This window comes from Elephas maximus, chromosome 15 (genome assembly GCF_024166365.1).
Source record: "Elephas maximus indicus isolate mEleMax1 chromosome 15, mEleMax1 primary haplotype, whole genome shotgun sequence".
In the NCBI taxonomy this organism is placed as follows: domain Eukaryota; kingdom Metazoa; phylum Chordata; class Mammalia; order Proboscidea; family Elephantidae; genus Elephas; species Elephas maximus.
The window spans coordinates 69,951,501-69,976,619 of NC_064833.1; the positions used below are offsets into that span (position 1 = coordinate 69,951,501).

The 25,119-nt window shown below is 39.3% G+C and overlaps 1 protein-coding gene across 1 annotated transcript in view; it reads left to right on the plus strand.

The window, feature by feature from the left end:
- TRPA1 (transient receptor potential cation channel subfamily A member 1) overlaps positions 1-20,246 on the plus strand; it is a 76,662-nt gene extending 56,416 nt beyond the window's left edge. The window contains exons 22-27 of the mRNA XM_049853928.1: positions 9,329-9,458; positions 9,905-10,087; positions 12,226-12,294; positions 16,952-17,065; positions 18,551-18,648; positions 19,981-20,246. Coding sequence (XP_049709885.1) covers positions 9,329-9,458; positions 9,905-10,087; positions 12,226-12,294; positions 16,952-17,065; positions 18,551-18,648; positions 19,981-20,185 — 799 coding nt within the window. The 3' untranslated portion in view covers positions 20,186-20,246. The remainder of the gene's footprint in view (positions 1-9,328; positions 9,459-9,904; positions 10,088-12,225; positions 12,295-16,951; positions 17,066-18,550; positions 18,649-19,980) is intronic.
- The last annotated feature ends 4,873 nt before the right edge of the window (positions 20,247-25,119 follow it).

Below are 25,119 nucleotides of genomic sequence, written 5' to 3' on the forward strand. Positions count from 1 at the left end.
CCTGCATCCTCTCCAGCGTTTGTTATTTCCTGTTTTTTTGGTTCGTGCCAGTAATGCTGGTGTGAGATGGTATCTCATTGTGGTTTTGATTTTCATTTCTCTAATGACTAGTGATTGCCAGCATTTCCTCATGTGTCTGTTGGCAGCTTGAATGTCTTCTTTGGTGAAGTATCTATTCGTTTCCTTTGCCCATTTTTTAATTGGGTTATTTGTCTTTTTGTTGTGGAAGTGTTGGACTTTCCTATAGATTTTAGAGATTAGACCTTTGTCTGATTTGTAATAGCCAAAAATTCCAGTTATCTAGCTTATCTTCTGGAGTTTGTGTGTTGTTGGTTATGGTTTGTATCTGTTAATGCCATGTATTAGGGGCCCTACGGTTGATCATATTTTTTCTTCTATGAACTTTATAGGTTTTGGCTTGATATTTAATCCACTTTGCATTAGTTTTTCTGTATGGCGTGAGGTATGGGTCCTGTTTCATTTTTTTGCAGATGGCATCCAGTTTTGCCAGCACCATTTGTTAAACAGATTGTCTTCTCCCCATTTGATGGACTTTGGGCCTTTGTTGAAGATCAGGTGACCGTATGTGAATGCATTTACATCTGGGTTCTCAATTTTGTTCCATTGGTCAATGTATCTGTCATTGTACCAGTACCAGGCTGTTTTGACTACCATAGCTGTATAGTAGGTTCTGAGGTCAGGTAGTGCAAGTCCTCTTACTTTATTCTTCTTCAATAGTGCTTTAATTATCTGGGGCTTTTTCCCTTTCCATATACAGTTAATGATTAATTTTTTCATCTCTTTAAAGAATGTTGTTCGTACTTGGATTGGGATTGCACGGCATTTATAAATTGCTTTGGGAAGAACTGTCATTTTCATAATGTTGAGTCTACCTATCCATGAGCATGGTATGTTTTTCCATTTATGTAGGTCTCTTGCAGTAGTGTTTTGTAGTCTTCTTTGTATAGGTCTTTTACATCCCTGGTTAGAGTTATTCCTTAGTATTTTATTTTCTTAGGGGCTATTATAAATGATATTGTTTTTCTGATTTCCTTTTCATTGTTCTCTATTGGTGTATGGGAATCCAACTGATTTTTGTGTGTTTATCTTGTAACCTGCAACTCTGCTGAATCTTTCTATTAGTTCTAGTAGTTTTCTTATGGAGTCTTTTGGGTTTTCTATGTGGAGTATCATATCATCCTCAAATAGGCACAGTTTAAATTTTTCATTAGCAATTCAGATGCCCTTTATTTCTTTTTCTTGCCTTATTCCTCTAGCTAGGACTTCCAGCACAATGTTAAATAGCAGTGATAAAGGCATCCTTGTCTTTTTCCTGTTCTCAAGGGGAATGTTTTCAGTCTCTCTCCATTAAGAATGATGTTGGCTGTTGGTTTTGTATAGATGCTCTTATTATGTAGAGGAATTTCCCTTCTATACCTATTTTATTGCCTTCCTCTTCATTGGAAAGTTCTACACCTACACTGTTTATTCTCTTTATTGTTCTGACATTGTTGCCATTTTATCAGGAATGGGTGTTGGACTTTGTCGAATGCCTTTTCTGCGTCAATTGAGATGATCATGTGATTCTTCTCCTTCCTTTTATTTATGCGGTGGATTACATTCATTGATTTTCTAATGTTGAACCATCCTTGCATACCTGGTATGACTCTTACTTTGTCATGGTGTATTATTTTTTTGATATGATGCTGAATTCTATTAGCTAGAATTTTGTTGAGAATTTTTGCAGCTACATTCATGAGAGATATTGGTTTGTTTCTTTTTTTGCGGTGTCCTTGCCTGGTTTTGGTATCAGGATTATGCTGGCTTCATAGAATGAATTCAGAAGTATCGCTTCCTTTTCTATGTTCTGAAATAGTTTGAGTAGTACTGGTGTAAGTTCTTCCCTGAATGTTTGGTAGAATTCTCCAGCAAAGCCATCTGGGCCAGGGCTTTTTTCTGTTGGGAGTTTTTTTTTAAATTACTTTTTCCAATCTCTTCCCTTGTTATGGGTCTGTTCAGATTTTCAACATCATTTTGTGTTAGTTTGGGTAGTGTGTTTCTAGGAATCTGCCCATTTCCTCTAGGTTTTCAAATTTGTTGGAGTATAGTTTTTCATATGATCCTTTTTATTTCAGTTGGGTCTGTTGTAATATCCTCCATTTCATTTCCTATTTGGTATATTTGTGTCCTCTCTTGTTTTTCTTTTATTATTTTGGCCACTGGTTTGTCAATTTTGTCAATACTTTCCAGGAACCAGCTTTTGGTTTTGTTGATTCTTTCTATTGTTTTTCTATTCTCTATCTCATTTATTTCTGCTTTGATCTTTATTATTTCCTTTCTTCTGGTGGCTGTGGGCTTCTTTTGCTGTTCTTTTTCTATTTGTTCAAGTTGTGTTGCTAATGTTTTGATTACGTCCCTTTCTTCTTTTTTTGATGTGTGCATCTATTGCTATAAATAGACCTCTGAGGATTGCCTTTGTTGTGTCCCAGAGGTTTTGTTACAATGTGTTTTCATTCTTGTTTCATTCTAGGAATTTTTTGATTCCATCTCTGATTTCTTCTATTACTCAGTGGTTTTTAAGCAGGGTGTTATTCAGTTTCCATGTAATTGTTTTTTTTTTCCCTTACTCTTCCTATTGTTAATTTCTACGTTGATGGCATTGTGGTCAGAGACGATACTTTGTATTATCTCAATGTTTTGGATTTTATTGAGGGTTCTTCTGTGGCCTAAGATGTGTGGTCTATTCTAGAGAATGTTCCATGTGTGTTGGAAAAGAATGTGTATTTTGCAGTTGTTGGGTGAAGTGTTCTATATATGTCTCTGAGGTCAAGTTGGCTGATTGTGCCCTTCAGATCTTCTGTATCTTTGTGGAGTTTCTTTCTAGATGTTCTGTCCTTTATCGAGAGTGGTGTGTTGAGTCTCCTACTGTTATTGCGTAACTGTCAGTTTTTCTTTTCAGTGCTGTTAGAGTTTATTTTATGTATTTTGGAGCCTTGTCATTGGGTGCATAGATGTTTATCATGGTTATATCTTCATCATGGATCGTCCCTTTAATCATTATATAGTGCTCTTCTTTGTTTTTTATGGTGAATTTTGTTTTAAAGTCTATTTTATCTGAGATTAGTATTGCCACTTCTGCTTTTTTGGTAGCTGTTTGCCTTATATATTTTTTTCCATCCTTTGATACTTAGTAAATTTTTGTCTTTTTTTTTAAGATGTGTCTCTTTCTTTCTGGTTACCTTGAAATTTACCCTTATCTTCCTAGGTTTGAACTAGTCTATTATTATTGGGTATCACCTTGCCTTCTTCTTCATTAGAAAGTTCTATACCTACACTGTTTATTTTCTCTTTTATTGTTCTGACATTGTTGTCATTTACGGATTAATCTCTCTGGTTCCCTGTTGTAATTCTTTGGTTTCGGATAGTCCTTAAGAGATCATTTCCCAGGTTGGTATCTGGCTGGTACGATCTTGCATCCTAGATTCAGGCTGTGGCATAATGTTGTTTGTTCCCAAACTGAAGGACTCTCTTTAATAATTGTGTAAGTTTGGTTTGTTTTTTTACATATTCCCTTAATTTCTGTTTACCTGGAAGTGTCCTAATTTCACCTCATATCTGAATGCGAGTTTTGCAGGATATATTATTCCTGGTTGGCTGTTTTTTTCTTTGAAGGTTTAATATATGTCATCCCATTGCCTTCTTGCCTACATGGTTTCTGCCAAATGATCAGTGCTTAGTCTTATTGTTTCCCCTCTGTGTGTGACTTTTCATTTTTCTTGAGCTGCTATCAGTATTCTTTGTTTATCTTTGGTTTTAGTGACTGTGATTATGATATACCTTGGTGATTTTCTTTTGGGGTCTATTCTATATGGGGTTACTTGAGCTTCTTGGATGGTCAGCTTTTCATCTTTCTTAATATTAGGGAAGTTTTCTGTCATCAGTTCTTCAATGATCCTCTCTGTGTTTTTCGTTTTCTCTGCCTGTTCTGAAACTCCAATCACTCACAGATTTTTGCTTTTGATTGTATCCCACATAATTCTCAGGGTTTCTTCATTCTTTTTTGTGATTTTTTCCTCAGGCAAAGTTGTAACCAAGTATTTGTCTTTATCTTCACTGATTATGTCTTCCATTGTTTCAAACCTGCTTCTCAGCTCTTCTATGACACTACTCACTTCTGAAATCTTGTTTATCTTTTGATTTCTAATTGTTGTTTTTGTATGATTTGTAGTTGTGAATTTATTTTGGCATTTTGTTCCTGTATTAGTTTCCTGAATTCTTTCATTTTTTTTTGTCTGTATTTTCCATGAATTTGTCTATTTTTTCCTCATCTTTATGTCTGTTTTGTCTGTCTGTTATCCTCTTGGATAGCTCTGAATATTAGAGATTTTGAATTTCCTGCTTGTCAGGTAGTTCTAGTACCTTCTACTGGAAATTCATTTGGTGTTTTATTTTGGAAGACTACTGGAACCATCCTGTCCTGTTTTTAAATAGTTTTTAAAATTTTCTGCTGTCTTCGGGACATTTAGTTATTTTCTTCCTTTATTGATTGTAGATTTGATTGTTTTGTCCTGCTTTTTTGTTCCATTTGGTTATGTCTGAGCCAGTAGGCTGTGCATTCTTTGTTTGTCTGTGGGCACTATACTTTTCATCTCCTTGTCCAACAGGCAGGGCCAGTCACTCAGCTGTGGTGCAGCACAGCAGGTCCAGCTGAAGGGGAGGGGCTGGGATGGGTTGTTTGTGGCACATACTAGGGCTGAGAGGGCGGGCCAGAAATTAGCGTAAGGCAGGTTTTGGTAGGCTGTGCCTGTGCTGCTTGGGGATGTGATGTTCAGCGCATGGTGCAGGCAGGCAAGAAGCGGGGGAGGTTGTGATGTGTGGTGCCAAGATGGGTATGCGAAAGAAAAGAGAGAAGCAGGAGCCAAAAACAAACGAACAATAAAAAAGAGTGCTAAGGGAGCTTGCCATTGGAATGGAGAGATAAGAAGCCAAGAAATGGAGAAAAACAAAAAAGGAAAAGGGAAAAAGAAAAAAGATCAATAAAAATTAGGGAAAACATAAGTGAAAAGAAAAGAAAAGCTCCCAGGGATCCCACTAGTGTGGCTGTGAAGACCGGGGAAGTAGCTCCTAGGCCGTGCAGTACAGCCTGGCTAGAAGGGACCCCCAAGCTGCAAAAAGAAAAAGAAAACAAACCAACAGAATAAAACAAAAAAGGAAATGTTCCCAGGGATCCCACTGATGTGGCTTCGCAACCGGGTAAGTGGCTCCCAAGCTGGGCAGTACAGCTTGGCTAGAAGGGGCCCCCAAGCCTCGAAAAGAAAAAGAAAACAAACTGTCTTAGTCATCTAGTGCTGCTGTAACAGAAATACCACAAGTGGATGGCTTTAACAAAGAGAAGTTTATTTTAGCCACAGTAAAGTAGGCTAAAAGTCCAAATTCAGGGTGTCAACTCCAGGGGAAGGCATGCTGTCTCTGTCGGCCTTCTCATCAATGTTCCCCTGGACTAGACGCTTCTCTGCACAGGGACCCTGAGTCCAAAGGATGCACTTTGCTCCTGGCACTGCTTCCTTGGTGGTGTGTGGTCCCCGTGTCTCTGCTCACTTCTTTCTTTTATATGTCAAGAGATTGCCTGAAGACACAATCCAATCTTGTACACTGCATCCTGCCTTGCTAACACAACTATAGCCCATGCTCTCTCGTTAACATCATAGAGGCAGAATTTACAACATATAGAAAAATCCCACAATATCAGGAATCATGGCCCAGCCAAACTGATACACACATTTTTGGGGGACATAATTCAATCCATGACACAAACAAAATGAAAAAAGACTCCAGGGATCCCACCAGCATGGTGGTACAGTCCGGGTAAGCAGTCCCCAGCTTTTTAAGATGACACAAAGCTGGCACACAGAGCCAGGTGTTCAAGAAAAAGGAGGGGGAGGTGGTGAGAGGCAGGGAGGAAACCAAAAGAAGCTGAAAAAAGCAACACCAGCAACAAACAAATGGCACTGATGGAGCCAGCCAGTGTGGGCAGAGCGAATCCAAGTGGCACAGGGATAGAGCCGGTACCTTCCAGCCAAGAGACTTTGGCTGGTGGAAGCAGTGGGGGTAGAGCGGGGGGGTGGGGGGGGGAAGGATGGGGGGGTGGGAAAGTGTATGTCACTGTATACTGGGTGGTGTCTCTTGCTGGGAGCTCCCTGAATCTGCTTTCCCATACTCCCTGTCTGCCAGTCTCCAATGTGTTAGTGGGGTGAATCCAAGCAGCATAGACCCTGCTCTCTCAGCCCAGCTAAGCGACCACAGCCAGCTAGGAAGCTGCAGAGGCTGAGCAGCGGGCAAGACGATGTGGGGTGGGAAAGCATATATTGCTGGTTACTGGGTGCTCTGTCTCCTGCTAGGAGTACTACAAAGCTGCTTTCCTGTACTCTCTGTCTGTCGATCTCTGACAGGAGTCCAAGATGCAAATCTGTGCTGTGTTAGCTGATAGGGTTGCTCCGCACTTATCTCTCCTCACTGTCTGTTCTCTGTCAGTTTCTTATTCCAGTAGGTACTTGGCTGAGTTCTTTCTCTTTATTTGATGCTTAGGGTTCCAGGGTTGACATTTGTCGGTGTTTTACTTAGTTTTTTGGGTCTTTGCTGTGGAGGGACTGTGTGGTGCTTCTGTCTATAGCACCATGTTGGCTCCACCTACCCCTCCCACCCAATTTTGACAGCCAGGCATATCTTCAAACTTTGCCAAATATCCCCTGGTTGGCAAAATTTCCCCTGGTCAACCATTGGTCTAGACAAATCTTGGTTAAATGTGGGGAGCCAATAGGAATATGAAGATTGGCTATTCCTGTTGTTGTTAGGTGTTGTCAAGTAGGTTCCAACTCATAGTGACCCTAGACCCTATGATTACAGAATGAAACACTGCCCAGCCCTGCATCATCCTAACAGTCATTGCTATATTTGAGCCCATTGTTGCAGCCACTGTGTCAATCCATTCAGTTGAGGGGCTCCCTCTTTTTCACTGACCCTCTACTTTACCAACTTGATGTCCTTCTCCAGGGACCGATCCTTCCTGATACCATGTCCAAAGTAAGTGAGATGAAGTCTCACCATCCTTGCTTCTGAGGAACATTCTGGCTGTACTTCTTCTAAAACAGATTTGTTCATTCTTCTGGCAGTCCATAGTATATTCAATATTCTTTGCCCATACCATAATTCAAAGTCATCTATTTTTCTTCATCTGTCCTTATTCACGGCCCAGCTCTCACATGCATATGAGGCAATTGAAAATACCATGGCTTGGGTCTGGCACACCTTAGTCCTCAAAATGAGATCTTTGCTTTTTAATACTTTAAAGAAATTTTTTGCAGCAGATCTGTCTAATGCAATAAGCCATTTTATTTCTTGACTGCTGATTCCATGGGTGTTGTTGTGGATCCAAGTAAAATGAAATCCTTGACAACTTCAGTCTTTTCTCTGTTTATCATGGTGTTGCTTTTTGGTCCAGTTGTGAGAATTTTTGTTTTCTTTATGTTCAGGTGTAATCCATGCTGAAGGCTGTAGTCTTTGATCTTCATCAGTAAGTGCTTCTAGTCCTCTTTGCTTTCAACAAGCAAGGTTGTATATAGACCAAGATACAGTTGTTTGAACAGAACGAGGAGATACTGCGTGGTTTAAAATCAGGAAATGTTATTCCTGTTCTACCTGGTATTATTTAGTAAGGTGATTGTTCATACCACATTTACTACTTTTGGGAAAACTACTCAAAATGAAATGATAGATATAGGGAATAAAATTGACCTATGGGAAAAAAACAAGTCAAAAGAATCTAATTCTAGAAGATAGAAAAGGCTAGGCCGCCATACCTTCCGCAATTAACAAATGTTAAGTTAAATATATTATTTCATTATTTCACATTGTATTTATAATATCAGGAGATAAAAGTTATCATTAACATTGTATAAAAGAAGAAACTGAAACTTTGAGTAAGTAATTTGCCCAGGATCTCAGTAAGTCAAGACATAGGCATTTAACCACAGTCTTTGTAACTCCAAGGGCTGTGCTTTTCCCACAGCATTGGCTGTATCACTGTGTCATGAGCACAGTGACATAGAGTGGAGCCCAGACCCTTGAGATAGGGAAAAGCATGATGGGAAAAGCAGTGGTCTGGAGGTCAAGAGAATTCAAGACAGGCCTTGGCATTGTCACTTCCTCACTTCTGCCATTTTCAGTGACCTTGGCAAGTTACTGGACATGTCTGGAAACTTGGTTTCTGAGACTCTGAAATCCCTTTAAGCTTTATAATCTTGCGACTCCCTCTTTTAACAAGTTGTCTTTGCCAAAGGAAAAATAAGTCTGTGGACAGATGACACACCCACCATCTATCCAAACATTTCACAGTGTAAGTTGCTGGGGGGAAAAGGAAACCAAAGAAGGCTGTGAGACTGGTGAATATAAATCATCTATCACATGCTGCTTGCCAGTAGGGGGCTTCGGGTTGCATGAGCTCATGGAATCAATCCCTACTCAATGCATCACACAATTCACCTCTAATCCTGTTATTCTTCATCAAGCTGTTGGTGGCACTATTTTGTATTGGGAAGCAGTATTTTGGCTAAACGAAACCAAACCAAACCCTTTGCCCTTGAGTCAATTGCAACTCATAGTCACCTATAGGACAGAGCAGAACTGCCCTGTATGATTTCTAAGGGGTGGCTGGTGGATTGAAACTGCTGACCTTTTGGTTAGCAGCCTGAACTCTTAACCACTGGGCCATCAGGGCTTCATTAGTTTGGGTAGCATTCTTATTTATTTATTGTTTTATTTTAAAGTTATTTATATTTATTTAAGTGCTACAGCTGCTAACCAAGAGGTTGGCAGTTCAAATCTGCCAGGTGCTCCTTGGAAACTCTATGGGGACAGTTCTACTCTGTTCTATAGGGTTGCTATGAGTCGGAATTGACTCGACGGCAGTGGGTTTTTGGGGATATATTTATTTATAAATATTTTATTTATTATTTTGCTATGGAGAATCTATGAGTTTTCTCTCCTACTTGAGGTGAAGTAATGTCTAGTGATCAAAGGGTAAAATTATTAAAGATGAAGATGAATGCAAAGGGAGAGAAAAGAGAAGAAACAAACAGCTTGATGAGCAGTCTGAAAATAGGAGGTGATTGCTCACAAATTCTCGCGTCTACTTTTTAAAAAATAATTGGCCTCAACCATCTCACGTGTGAAACCAGGTGCCTGACTTTATGTATAGTAAATGTTGATACTGAATAAAATACAGTTGGCCATAAGAGTGAGTAAATATCTTAATATTTATTTATTTTTCTAGATTTGAAACTTGTGGCATTTTTATTGTTATGTTGGAAGTAATTATGAAAACCTTGTTGAGGTCAACGGTTGTGTTTATTTTCCTTCTTCTGGCCTTCGGACTGAGCTTTTATGTCCTCCTGAGTGTACAGGTGAGGTCTTCGCATCAGTATTGATGGTGTTGCTATAGATATTGGAAATACATATTGAAACTTAAATTTTGATGGCCTAGAAAATTAATATAATAAAAAAAGCCTTTAATACTTCATCTTATTTTGTTTCTTCTGATAATAATAGCATTAGATTTTTATTTCAGGAAAAAATATAGTCTTACGAAATTACTTTTTCCATCGTCAAAAAGTTTGTGTTAGAAGAATGCTTGTGTGTAATGAATGCATGATGATTTGTTACATATACAAGAGATTTTTGGTAACTTTACCACCATTTTATTTAATGTTTTTTTTTTAAGTCACAGTAGTTATGGTTGTATTTTTTTTTTTAAGTAGTTTAATAAAATCTTTGTAGTTCTACTCTTTAGGCAACATTTTTTCATTTTATGCATTTTGTATTTCATTTTTACCTTACTGCCTTTTCTCAGGATGCCTTCAGCAACCCAGTACTGTCAATCATCCAGACCTTCAGCATGATGCTTGGAGATGTCAATTACCGTGATTCTTTTCTAGAACCTTTTCTGAGGAACGAATTGGCATATCCAATTCTGTCCTTTATACAGCTTATTTGCTTCACAATGTTTGTTCCAATTGTCCTCATGAATTTACTTGTAAGTAATTTATCCTTGTATTTTCTGGGTTGTTGTTCATTTAGGGCAAGTAATAATAATTATTCTTAGCCTCCTTAATACGCTTCCATGGGAGAAGAAGGGTGACTACAAAATGTGTTTGTTTAATGTTCATTTAGTGCCTGGGGTGTGCCAGGCATCATGTGAAGCTCTGGGCACACAGTGGTGCATTCAGCTGGGGAATACTCACCAAGCATCTTCTGAACGCCAGGCACTGTTCCAGGTGCTGAGAAACAGTGGTGAACAAAACAGAACAATCCCTTGATTATGAACTAGTCATGAAGTTAGGGAATAAGCAAATACATATGAAGCATAATGTCATGGGGTGGTAAATGGTATGAACTATGAAGCAGGGTAAGGGGATAAAGATGGATGGTGTGTGCTGCTTTAGGTGGGTGTAAGGGGTCAGTGGTCAGGCAGAGGTTATATGGAGTAAGGGTTAAAACCTTGTCTCTGCCCTTGCATTTCTCATTGACCAGAGATTCAAGTGGGCAAGAGTCATACAGAGGGTGTCTGCAGCATTTGGACGTCTCTTGAAGAGTCCCTCTATCAGATCTCATTTCTCAGCTTAATCCTTCCTATGTGTTTTCACCACACTGATGTTCTGATGATGAAAAGCTGAACACATCAGTTGTTCTTTTAAATTTCTTTCTGTGACTCATCAGGAGCGCCAATCAAGTCCAAAACCATCAGCATAGAATTCCAGGGTCCTTGTGATGTTGCTCAACTCCTACTCTGAGCCCAAAAACATTCACTGAGGGCTCAGGTTCACCCTGCCCCTGGGCTTTGCACAGGCTGTTCTTTTGCCTGGAATACCCTCCTCCCACCTTGGGATCACTCTTCCTGAGCTTTCAAAACTCAGCTCAAGCATCATCTCCTCTGGGCAGGCCCCTTCTTTGTGTTATCATAGTTTTGGGGACACAGTTGTTGTAATAATAATGAAATCTGCTTCATAGGTTGTGTGAGGATTAAACCAGGTAACACAAAACACTTAAAACAGTACGTGGCTTATGATAAGAATTCAATAAATGTTAGCTACTATTAAATATTAATAATTGATCTAGTCTATGACTCACAAACTCAGATGTCTTCAGAGCCCAGACAGAAACCTGAAATGTGTGAAGCAGCAGGTGTGAGACAGTTGGTTTTGCTGGAGGCAGTTGTAAAACTAGGAAGAACATCTATCTAAAGCCTTGCAAGTCCTTATAACAAAACATTATAATGGCAAATAAAACCTATCTGCTGACTATATATGGCTGTCAGTGCTCTAATTTGCAAGCCCTGGAATACACTCTTTCATTGTCCATTCACTCAGCAAATACTGTGTGTACCTACTATACGTCCTGTTCTGTTCTAAGCACTGGGCATACAGTGGTGACCCAGCAGAGCTCTTCTCTCATGGAGTTTACTAGACTCTGACCTCCTTGAGAGCAGGGACTGGCTTTCTCCTCTCTGACTACAGCATGCAGGATGCTGGCTCAGCTTTGGCAGGTACTAAGTGGATAACAAATAAATGAGTGGATGTAGCTAATTTAATATGTATTTAATAGAACTGAGCTAATAGCTTCCCCTCACCTAATTCCACCTAGCTATAGATTTCTAGATGGTGGTTTTCACAAGAGCCTCACCCACCCGTAAAGTGTACCTTTCTCTGCCAAACATAGGCAAGATACAAACTCGTTTCTTCAGTTCAATGTTTTAACTTTTCCATGCTGTCAAGTCAGTATTGTCTCCTTTAGATTATAAACCCCTGGGGTTTCCAGCTGTGTCGTATGGGTGCACCCAATTGCATTTGGTATCTCGTTGCCCCTGTCCTCTCCAAAGTGCTGCACATATTTTTATTTGTAATTGAGATGAATTTCAGACTATTTTAGTCTCTTGCATTTTTATGATAACACTTAAGATTACTGGACCTACCAACGTGGACGTCACTGTGGCAAAGGTGTACAGGTTTTGCAGTTTTCTGTAAGGTGTATCAGTAAAGCATTTTGAGGTCATTATCGGTCAATTACATACCTACTCCCTCACTTAATGTGTCAAAAGTTAACCAGCAAGACCTTAAGTGTATTTTTAGATGAACCATTAAATTGGCAATGAGTAAATGCTGTGTTGTCTTGCAGATTGGTTTGGCAGTCGGTGACATTGCTGAGGTCCAGAAACATGCATCGTTGAAGAGGATTGCCATGCAGGTGAGTATTATATTTAAAACTTACAGAAGTTAACCATTGCCGTTGAGTCTGTTCTGACTCATAGCAACAATTATGATGTTGCCAATTTCTGTACTCGGTATAATTGTTCATGTATGAGAATAGCTAATTTTCTGATAACTCAGTTATTTTATACAGATATTTTCTCAATACTGAGAAGTAACATACTGTGCCTGTTTGCATGTTTTCTGATCTGTCTGCTACAATCAAAATGTCAAAAACAATTAAAAAAAAAAAGATGACCCAGAACAATCTAAGCAGAGAAACTGAGAAATTGCCCAGGCAGTCCTCTTTTTATGTCAGTATGTGGCCAACTGTTTATGTGGCCAACCAGATAGCTAGCTGCTGGGCCAAGAAAGATCCATCTTGTCACAGGCCAGCTGTTTGAAGGCGCTCTTCATATCCTGGCTATAGAATTACAGGGTCTTCTTTTTTTTTTTTTATCCACAGTGTATTTTATATTAAAGTTTTAATGCATATATGAAGTTTTGTCCCTGTGATAGCACTCTCTCTCTCATTTCTCTACATGACTTGATTCAAAATTTGCTAGAGTCAGAGATTTTAGGATGGGCCCTTGGATGTTGAATCTTGTGAAGTAGTTTCCCGTCATCTTACCTTTCTATGCTTTGTCTCTAAATTTCAAATTTGAATGAGAATCTCTCATGTTTTAAAAATATCTCACAGTTAGTTGAATATATGCATTCAGAAAGCAGGACCAGTTTAAAGGATCATTCAAGAGAAAGAAAAATTCATACTCAGATACATAGCCTTCTGTTCACTCTGTCACACTTCTTTCTTCTCTGTTATTTATTCATCTATACATTGTCATTTACATTTTTCAAAAAAACAGTGTTCCACTACATGGTATGTGCAAAACAGTATAACTTAAGGATTCAGAGGAATTAAAATGATGTGATCCTAAGGAGACAGGCAGTAATGCATTTCACACAGGGACATTTGTTCCTCTTACAAAGTCAGTTCAGACTTGAGTGGAGACAGGAAGGTGCCTGGGAGCAGTGCATGCTGGGGGATGTATTCATTACATAAATTAGAAGTCCCTCAGAGGCAGGAGTTATGAGTATTTTGAGAGGCTGGGAGCTCTTGGGGTGTTTTTCAATATTGATATCCCCAACTTCTAGCACAATGCAGGCAACTGTAGACACTTCATGAACACACACACACATCCGTCCATCTGTCCATCTATCTATCCATCCATCTACCCATCCATCTATCCATCCATCTATCATCTATCTACCTATCTAATCTATCTACCTACCTACCTGCCTACCCACCTACCTACCTACCTATCAATCACTAAGAAAGGAAACCCATGGAGTGCATCTTAGTCTTCAACACGGAAAACCCGATAGTTAGAGGAGATAAAGATGCTTCCTTACTCCAGTGTAGTCACACTCAGTGGATCCCACAAGACCCAGAGTGGACTCAAAGCTTTGCTTGCCAACTTCCCTTGGGACTCTATTTGAGAGAGAATATCCACCATCTCCTATGCAGAGGGTGAGCAAGTTAAGATACACCACGTACTTTATCTGTTGGCAAACACTGTGCCTGAATAGATCTTTCCTAAGCACGTTTGAGTGAGTAAATAATAACATATGACTTATAAAAATATATACATGGGAAGGGGAAAGGAATATTACCTAAAGACCCATGGGAAAAAAAAAAAGAGCTCTAAAAATTATTTGTTATAAAAAAGGAAAGAAAACTTCTACTTGATGCTGTTAATAAAATATAAGAAAATAGCTCTGTTGGTGCAGTGTTTAAGTGCTTGGCTGCCAACCAAAAGGTCAGTGATTTGAGCCCACCAGCTGCTCTGTGGGAGAAACATGCAGTAGCCTGCTTCCTTAAAGATTTACAGTCTTGGAAACTCTTTGGGGCAGTTCTACTCAGTCCTATAGGGTCGCTATGAGTCAGAGTTGACTCGACAACAATGGCTTCGGTTTTTTAGTTTGGAAGTTAAAGGAGAGAAAAGCCAAGAGGAAAGTAGAAATGAAAGAGAATTGGGTGAAACACAAAAAGACAGCAAGAGAATGTCAAATATAATAAACTCATCATCAAGTTGATTCCGACTCATAGCGATCCTATAGAGTCAGGGTAGAACTTCCGCATAAGATTTCCAAGGAGAAGATGGTGGATACCAACTGCTAACCTTTTGGTTAGCAGCCGAGCTCTTAACCACTGTGCCACCAGAGCTCCAATAGCTGCTTTAAAATCTAAATTTGAGAATCGACAATACAGAAAATCCAATTGTCAATGTGGCAGGTACACTTAAGAATATTTAGACTTCAGAAAAAAAAAAGATGAAGGGAAAATTATGCAAAAATATGGAAAGTAGGATCAAAGTTTTAACTAATAAGTATTCCCAAATAATGCAAAAAAGAAAAAGTTATTAGAAAAATAAAGTGAATTTTCAGATTGAGAACGCTCACTATGTATCAGATGAAATTAATGAAAAGAGACTCATTCCCAAGCAATCTTTGCAGCTGTTTTGATGCTTGAGGATTAAGGGGGGAAAAATGAAATTCTCAAGTGTAAAACATAGAAAAACTTCAAAGGAAGAAAAATCGTGCCTGCTTCAAAATTCTCCTCTGGAATATTAAAGGCCAGGTGATGATGGAGGAGATGGCAAAGAGTTTTGCAGGTAAAATATTGTAACTCAAGATTATATACCAGCCAAGTTATTATTCATGTGTGAAGGCTAATGTGTTATTTTTATACTCACTGGGACTCCAGAAAACTTATCTACTGAGATCCACAATAACCAATTAAGAAATGAATCAAAGTTAAGAACTCCAGGGAACTGGTATAAAAGTAATGGTGGTAAACATTGAAACCAATTAAACAGTCAAACTTGTGTAAATAATTATATATGTGATTAATAAATTTAGTGCAAAAATTTTAAGCATCTAGCAAAAGAAAATTTTATGTTTTAAAAAAGTATAGCAATCACAGGTTTTTGCTCCTGAATTAGTTAGAAAAGGAGTGGAAAGAAGAGCAAAGAAATTAAAAGAACATTTAAATCTCTTAATTTCTATAGGAGAGAGTTAAAAGTTATTGGTTGCTCTTTGATTTTATAATTATAGAATACTGATTTGAGAATGACCTGCATCAGCTTATAGATACCACGTAATCAGTAATGAGATGTTAATTTTTTGAATCACTGCGGAGAATAAAAGCAAGCACAATTAGTACATATATATATAAAATACTAATTGTATAAGCACAGTTAGTGTATATATATATAAAATATTAATCATATAAGCACAATTAGTTTATATACATATACACGTAACACACATATGGTAAAGAGCAGGGAAATGAAAATAACACAAAACAAAAAGGATGACTGAAGTAGGATCAAACTGGATAGTGATAGTAATTCTTTCATTCAACAGATCTTTATCGAGCACTTACTATGTTCCAGGCACTATTATAGGAGCTGGGGATTCAGAGAAAACAGAAAAAAGATATGTAGCTTCTATTCTTTTGGGAGACCAAAGGCAATAAATCATAAAGAAAATGTATAGTATGTTAAATGGTGATTAAAAAAAAGGAAGAAAACCTAGTGCCATTGAGTTGAATCCAACTCATAGTGACCCTATAGGACAGAGGAGAACTGGCCCATAGGGTTTGCAAGGAGCACCTGGTGGATTTGAACTGCTGACCTTTTGGTTTGCAGCTGTAGCTGTTAACTACTACCGCACCGGGGTTTCCTAAATGGTGATAAATACTAGAAAAATAGAGAGGACAGATAGGGAGTGTGTTACCTGGGGACTGGGGACTATAATTTCGAACAGTGTGGTCAGGGAAATCCTTACCACCTCACCATTTATGAATATAAATCAGTTAAATGCCCATATTAAAAAGCATGTGGTCTCAGATTAGAAAGCAAAATCTCACTACGTAAAGATTACAATAAACACATCTGAACAACAGACATGAAGGGCTTTTTAAAAAAATTCAGAGATAAATTTGACAAACACACACCAAAAAAAAAAGATTCACAGTATAAGAATTAAACTGAATATAAATGCAAGGTAAAAATATTAAACAAGACAAAAGACTTTATCTTTACAAAACAGAAATGATACTCAAGAGACGTTATGGATAAACTATTTTGCACCTAATAGCACAGCATTAAAGATGCCTAAAATACTCTTAGATATGCTAGCTCTCACACTCTTACTGGTTACCTTTGTATTTCCCCAGCTGCTTCTCCTTGTTAAAGGTAGATGAGTCAGAATGGACTCAACGGCAGTGGGTTTGGTTTTTTGGTATTCAGACCACTCCCATTTCCTAGTATTGTAACCACCCCCAGAGTGTGGACTTAAGTCCTTTTCTTCTTTATATCCCCAGCGTCTAGCCCTCCCCTGCACAGTAACTATCTGCTGACGTAAACTGAACTTCTTTAAAAGACTTGCCCACTGGCTGCATGTTGCCGCCCTTATCCGTGGATGAGGCGAGAGGTAGGGGCCGGTGACTGCAGGCTGGGGCTCAGGAGACATAATTCAGGACACAGGAATCAGGTTTCGTTTTGCTGTATTAATGACTACTCTGTGCAGTGTGAGAATTCCAGATGCTAACTAATGATTCCTACCAATAAACCCACAAAAAATTTTAGGTGAAACTTCATACCAACTTAGAGAAGAAACTGCCGCTCTACTTCCTACGCAGAGTGGATCAGCAGAGCATCGTCGTGTACCCCAACAGACCCAGACACCAAGGGGGGCTAATGGTAAGTGCACAGCAAAGAACTGCTTAAGTAACGTGATACTTCTTGGCATTCATTTTGTGCTGTCCTTAACGGTACGCTTTTGTAGACTTTGAACCTGCTCTGCCTGTGGGACAGTAATAGCTGGGGTGAAGGTGATAGGCAATGAGGAGGGGGATGTTTGTTTTCCTTTTGCAGGTGGCTCACACGTAGCATCTGTGTTGAATATGCACCGCATCCCTAGGAGAGCGGGTGGGTGGGTAGCCCAGCTGTACCATTTAAGTGTGTTTTTCACAGTACAGGTATCCTTTGTTTCTCCTTGTCACCTATTACTTACATTTTTGTGCAGATACATGTATATGTATGTGTGTGGGTGCGTTATAGGAAATACATGAAGTAATAGAAAAGGGCCTATACTAGAGAGTCAGAAGACCTGGGATTCCCCCCCTACCTTTACGAGTGCTCCGTCGGAATTTGTTGCAGGTTAATTTTCCTCTGCCATAAAGTGATGAAGTCAGTCTAAGTACAAGGCTAGACTTTCTTCTAACCCCACACCCTCACCCTATCTGATTTCACTTATATCCGTAGTTGAAATTACTACCTAACTGCAGAATGTTCAGGAATTAGCTCTCCTTTGTGTCCCAGGCCCATATACCCAACTGCCTCTTTGCCATCGCCATTGGTATGTCTCAGAGTTACCTCACATTCAGCGTGTTCCACACCAGACTCATGAGCTTCCTCCCATGCCTCACCCCCTTCCCACACCTGCAGAAAAAGAGTGAAAGAATCCTGGTTCTTCTTCGAAGTCCCTTATCTCAGTTAACATCAACACCATTCATTTACCTATGCACCCACCACCCAGTAGTCATCCTCAACAGCACCCTTCCTTCCCTTCCTCTCCTCATGTCCACTCAATGCCCACGTTTGTCCATTTGACCTCCAGGGTGGCCTGTGCAAGTCCCCACCTTCTCTTGCCTGAACTCCCAGAATTACTTGATTACTGGTCATTTCGCATCTGCCCTTAATTCTCTCCAGTCTGTCCATGGCTTAAGAGACACTAAATTAAAACACAAATTAATAAGACAACTTTTGGGAAATTTCCCCATGTGAAATTTTGTTGGTTGATTCCATGGTGACACATAATGACACAGAGCAGTTTTCCAGAGTTAATAAATAATCCTGTATAGAAGGACAGCATTTGATGGACATTTTTCTCAGGAAATTATAAAGTGATTCACTTAAGCCCTTGTGTAAATAATCTCCAATCCCAGGTTCCCTTCTTCTGTATTATTTCTGTATCTTGCACTTTCTTCTATTGTATGGATTTGTTTTAGAGCTCTTAACATTTCTGTTTCTTGTAACAGGCATTGAGCTCCTCTAGGGTCAAGGCTGTGCCTTGTGACTATCTACACTGGTACAATCAGTGCAGTGGCTGAGTTATGGCATGTGTTCAAGAAATATTTCTAGAATTGAGTTCAACCTGAGTAACCATTCTGTTTTAACCCACAGTGTATGTTTCACTATATGTTCTCCGTCCAAGAAGCAAGACAAGAAATACCAAATGTCGATACATCTTTAGAAACAGAGATATTAAAGCAGAAATACCGGTGTGTGTTTTTCCTTCTATCTGTATTTGAGAAACTTAAAATTCTTAAATAGTGAAACATGATATAAAGTTATATTGTATAATTTTTTTATTTACCTTGTATATTAAGTCACCTGGGGGCAGTGGTGGCTCAGTGGTAGAATTCTTGTCTTTCATGCAGGAGACCCAGGATTACTTCCCAGCCAGTGCAGCCACCAAGCTCATTCGCCACTTGTCTGTCATTGGAGGCATGCATGTTGCTATGATGCTGAACAGGTTTCAGCAGAGCATCCAGAATAAGACAGACAAGGGAGAAAGGCCTGGCAATTTACTTCTGAAAATCAGCCAGTGAAAACCCTATGGATCACAAGGGTCCGATACTGTTTTGCATGGAGTCACCGTGAGTCAGGGACTGACTAGATTGTAACTAACAACAACATATTAAGTCGTGCTTTATTGAATGATGTTGCTAGTGTACCAAACATCTAGAGATATTTTTTAGACACAACAGCTTATTTACTACTGTTGGTCAATCACTTTGCCTTCTAAGCAAAAGTAAAAGAAAATTAAAATGCTGATTTATTTAATATTGGAGGCAAACCAAAAAATGAAACCAAACCTGTTGCCGTCAAGTCGATTCCAACTCACAGCAACCCTATAGGACAGCGTAGAACTGCCCCGTAGAGCTTCCAGAGAACAGCTGGTGGATTTGAACTGCCAACCTTTTGGTTAGCAGCCGTAGTTCCTAACTGCTGTGCAACCAGAGCTCCAATATTGGGGGCAGTAGTCTAAAATGTGTTCTCTATGAACCACCTGCATACATACATCATGCACCAAACTCTGAGGGCTCTTGGGAATCTCTGCAGAGGCTATAGAGTGTGCAGTTGTTAAGCATGAGGGCTTTAGCGTTAGTTTACCTGAGTTAAAAGTGCTGCTCAACTACTAACTGTGTGACTCTGAGCAAGCTACTTAGCCTATCTGTGCAACAGTTTCTTAATCTTTAAAATGGGAACAAAAATAAACTAGCCATGAACTAACAGTGTAATTGCAGGAAGAATCACTTAAACTTTCTATAGCCTTGGAGATTTTTAGGGATCTACCAATATGTAGGGTTGCTATGAGTCAGAACCAACTCAATGGCACCTAACAACAACACAGTTCTAGAATTCTGTGATACTTTATTTTGGCAAATGTCAAAAATATGTATTCCATAGAAGGATTATGTCTACCCTGAGGCTATAACCTGAGCAAAATAAATCTGATACAGAACACTTCTAGCCCCTGGGCCCACCTATACTCAGAAGGGCTAAAAATATAATTGAAAATTAATTCGTGAAATAAATATGTCTTTTAGGCTAAAGGATCTCACTTCTCTTCTGGAAAAACAGCATGAGCTCATTAAACTCATCATTCAGAAGATGGAGATCATCTCAGAGACAGAGGATGAAGATAACCGCAGTTCTTTTCAAGACAAGTTTAAAAAAGAGCAGTTGGAACAAAGGAGAAGCAAATGGAATTCAGTGTTGAGAGCAGTAAAGGAAAAGACCCAGTGCTCTTAGCACTAGTTACCCGAACCTGCAATGGAGCTGAGTCTAATTTCCAATTTGGAAGCAGTGAGGAAGAAGCAAAATTCTGATTCTGATTTTACTACATGTGAAATCATGGTTCCTTCATAGTATATAAAAGTAAACAGTTTCTTTCTCTTGATTCGTATTTTCTGCCAGTGACTGTTTTGGGGAATATCCTCAGTGATACGTTCAAGTTTGGACTTCACCTCTCATTTTTTGAATGTGTAGAAAGATAATTTGCTAGAACATACATTTTTAATGATAAAGAGTAGTAAATGTAACTATTAGTCTAGAATGCAAATGTCAATACTGGATTCCTGCTTGGTAATTATCTTATATAACATGTAATGCCTTAGATAGTAGTCTCAAGTATTAGATGGGGTTCTGATCTCTGAGATGCTTTTTTGTGTTGAAAGAACCTGTGAGTGGAATCCTGTGTACTCTTGTCTCTTCCTATTATGATAAATAGCCTACCTTTTGTGCTAATCCGAACACACCCGATGTCACTTTGAGCCATGTAGTTGACCCATAACCTGTTGCCATTGAGTCGATTCTGACATGGTAACCCAATAAGACAGAGTAGAGCTGCCCTATAGAGTTTCCAAGGAGCATTTGGTGGATTCAAACTGCAGACCTTCTGGTTAGCAGCCGTAGCCCTTAACCACTATGCCACCAGAGTTTTCCCATGTAGTTGACGCCAGATGGACTTCATGGTGTGCATGAGTTTTACTGTACATAATACATGTTATTTCGGTATTTTTTGTTTGCCAATTATCATAATAAATGTAAAACGTATATGCTGGCTGTCAGTGATTATTGTGCGAGTCTTTTATTGCATTTAGTTATTTTGAGATTTGCAAAAAATGCCTTACCACATATTCCCCCTTCCTTTTTTTTTTTTTTTTGATGTCCAGAACAAGGTGCAAATTAATCACAAACCTCTTCATTGATCCTTTCAAGGTCCTTCTTTTATTTTCTCTTTCACCCCAATTCTCATTCGTACTCCCTTACTACCCCCAGGAGGCACCCACTCCAGTAAATTCGTCTTTGGCTATACATGTATCCTTATGTTATGCTGATGAGTGTTATTAGAGTGTATTTGTATTTACACAGATGGTGTTGTGCTCTGGCTCTTGTTCTTTTTCTTGCTTTTTTCACTGAACATCATGTTTACAAGATACCACTGTGTTACCATATGTCCATTGTAGTACAGGGCTTCAGACAGCTGTTTACTATTTCTCTGCATGTACCCACCGTGCTGTACTTCTCTATTCTCCTACAGATGGACATCTGGGTTGTCTCTACTTCCCGGTTCAACATGTTCATGCTTATAAAAAGAGGTAGAGTGCTGAATGACAGAAATATTATTATAAAACCAGACATTTTTACATTTGTGGCCCAATAGGGCATGTGGCCTAGAGGCCGTGTTGCGTGTATCTTAATCTCTGATATGAAGAGGAAGATCTTTGTTCTTTATTTTTCTTAAAGCAGAAAGGCCAGAAATTCATAGTACAGGAGCAATAACCAGGGCTCTCCAGATCACAAATCAAAAATGGTCTGTTACAGACTGAATTGTGTCCCCCCAAAATGTGTGTTGTAAATCCTAAAAACCCTATGCCTGTGGATATAATCCCACTTGGGAATAGGACTTATTTGTTATGTTAGTTAGATCATGTCAGTGTAGGGTATGTCTTAGACCAATCACAAATGAAATATTAAAGGAACAGATTAGACAAAGAGAAGGAGGGGAAAATACATACCACGTGAAGGTAGCCAAGGAACAAAGGAACAGAAGCTGAAAAGAGACAAAGACTTTCCCCCAGAGCTGACAGAGAGAGAAAGCCTTCCCCTAGAGCTGTTGCCCTGAATTCAGATTTCCAGCCTCCTAAACTGTGAGGAAAATAAATTTCTGTTCATTAAAGCCACCCACTTGTGGTATTTCTGTTATAGCAGCGTTAAGAAACTAAGATAGGTCTTTTACAGTCTTCGGACTCGTCAGACTCTCTGCAGCACTGCACACTATATGGACTCTCAGTCTATCTGTATTGAACACTGTTGTGGGGAATACTGAAATGCATAGGTGATCTTCACTGCTCTCAACAAGTGTAAGTTTAATGAGTCATCATTTATTTCCCCAAATTTTCTCCTCCTCTTACCCCTAAACACTGTATTCTCTGCTTCTTCCACTATTTTTCTGACTGTTCCTTCTCTGCTTTCTTGACTGGCTTCTCTTTCCCACTCACTAGATGTTTACATCCCTGAGTTCTGTACTTAATCCTCTTCCCTAGTTTCTCTTTGCTATCTCACCGTTATCACAACTTCAGTTATTTGACAGGTGGATATATTCTCTTCTGCCCCTTCTCCCAAAGTCCAATCCTGCATTTCCATAGTTCTTCAAATTAAATCTGAATTCAATTTGGGGGGATATGGAACCAAACATGTTCCTCCTGATTTCTTATTTCCCATAAATGACACCACTATTCTCCAGGGCTCCTAGATTTGAAACTGACATACCATGTAGATTAATCTTCTTAAAATGAATCTCTAAATTGTCACATCCATCCTAAAAAGCTTTAAAGGTTTCCCATTTCCTTCATAAGTAAACTAACCTTAAACTGGCCTCTCAGCCTAATTTATTTAGTCCTATCTCACAGTATTATATACACCTCATCCAAATCAGAAGGCTCATTGTTTCATTAAAAAACCTCATGGATGTGTTTCAATGGCCTGGATGGTACAAGCAGTTTGTGCTCAGTTGCTTACGAAAAGGTTGACAGTTCAAACACACTCCACGGAAGAAAAGTCCTGGCAATTAGCTTCTTTAAAGATTACAGCCAAGAATACCCTATGGAACAGTTCTACTCTGTAACATATGGGGTTGCCATGAATCGGGGCCAACTCAACAGCAACAACAACATCACTATGCTCTTTCTTCCATCAAAAATACCCTCTGTCTCTGGGAAGTCTCAAACATTTTTCCCCGTATAAATCAATGGTAATTGATTTTGCTTTAGGCCATTTTGGCTTACAAAAGCTTTCATAGAAATGCTCTGCTTTCAGGTAGCTGGAGAAACATGTACTACTAACAGCAGTTGCTTATTGAACACTTCATGTCTGCGACTTCATGTACTAAAAACCCAGTGCCGTCAAGTCGATTCTGACTCATAGCGACCCTATAGGACAGAGTAGTACTAGGCACTTTATATACATATAATGCAATGTTCTTTGTCTTTTAGATACTGACAATATGACTTAATGAGAATAGGTAACAATGTATCAAGAAATTCGAGGAGGTATAATTAAAACACAGGTCTTCCTGACTGCAAAGCCTATGTTTGTTCCACCAAAATATATTTCTTCTTTGAAGGATCTTATACACATATGAAAGCAGAGAATACCAGAAAGATGTTTACCTGCATTTCACTGACTATGCAAAGACATTCTACTGTGTGGATCATAACAAATTATGGATAACACTCAAGAATGGGAATTCCAGAACACTTAATTGTGCTCATGAGGAACCTGTACATAGATCAACAGGGAATCATTCAAACAGAACAAGGGAATACTGCGTGGTTTAAAGGCAGGAAAGGCGTGCTTCAGGGTTGTTTCATTTCACCATACCTATTCAATCTGTGTGCTGAGGAAATAATCCGAGAAGCTGAATTATATGAAGAAGAATGGGGCATCAAGATAGGAGGAAGATGCATTAACAATCTGCGTTATGCAAATGATACAGCCTTGCTTGCTGAAGAGGACTTGAAGCACTTACTGATAAGGATCAAAGACCACAGCCTTCACTATGGATTACGCCTCAACATAAAAAAAAAAGAAAACAAAAATCCTCACAACTGGACCAATGAGCAACGTCGTGATAAATGGAGAAAAGATTGAAATTGTCAAGGATTTCATTTTACTTGGATCCACAATCAACACCCATGGAGGCAGCAGTCAAGAAATGAAAAGATGCATTCCATTGGGCAAATCTGCTGAAAAAGACCTCTTTAAAGTGTTGGAAAGCAAAGATGTCACCTTGAAGACTAAGGTGTGCCTGACCCAAGCCAGGTGTTTTCAATCATCTCATATGCATGTGAAAGCTGGACAATGAATAAGGAAGACCGAAGAAGAATTGACACCTTTGAATTGTGATGTCGGAGAAGAATATTGAATATACCATGGACTGCCAAAAAAACGAAAAACCTGTCTTGGAAGAAGTACAACCAGAATGTTCCTTAGAAGCGAGGATGGTGAGACTATGTCTCACATACTTTGGACATGTTATCAGGAGGGATCAGTCCCTGGAGAAGGACATTATGCTTGGCATTTTTTTTTTTCCTTTTTGTTTTTCTTTGTTTCTCGGTTTCTTGTCTCTCTATACTTTCCTTTCTCCAGAATACCTGGTGCCATGTGCCATTTTTGCTCTTCTAGACAGGCTGTGCAGCACCACTCAGCTGGGGAGCCACTTCCCTGGTCTGCACCATCAAACCAGGGGGCTCCCTTGGGGCTTTTTTTATTATTTTTTTTCTTCTCCCAGTTTCTTGTCTCTCTCTGCCTCCCTTCATTTCCTTTCTCCTCGGCACCTGGTGCAGGGTGCCATCTCCACTCCTTCTTGACAGGCTATGTAGCACTGCTCAGCCAGGGAGCCTCTTCCCCAGTCCATGCCACCACGACACCATCGAGGCATTTTTTATCTCTTCTTTTCTTTTCTGGGTCTCTTGTCTCTATCTTCCTTCCTTACCCTTCTCTTGAACACCTGGCACTGTGTGCCATCTCTGTTCCTTCTTGATGGGCCGTGCATCCCTGCTCAGCTGGGAACCCACCTTCCAGTGAGCTTCCTTGGAGCATTTTTTTTCTTCTTTTTTTTCTCAGTTTCTTATCTCTCTCTATGTTCCTTTCCTCCTCCCAACCACCTGGCATCTTTTTTT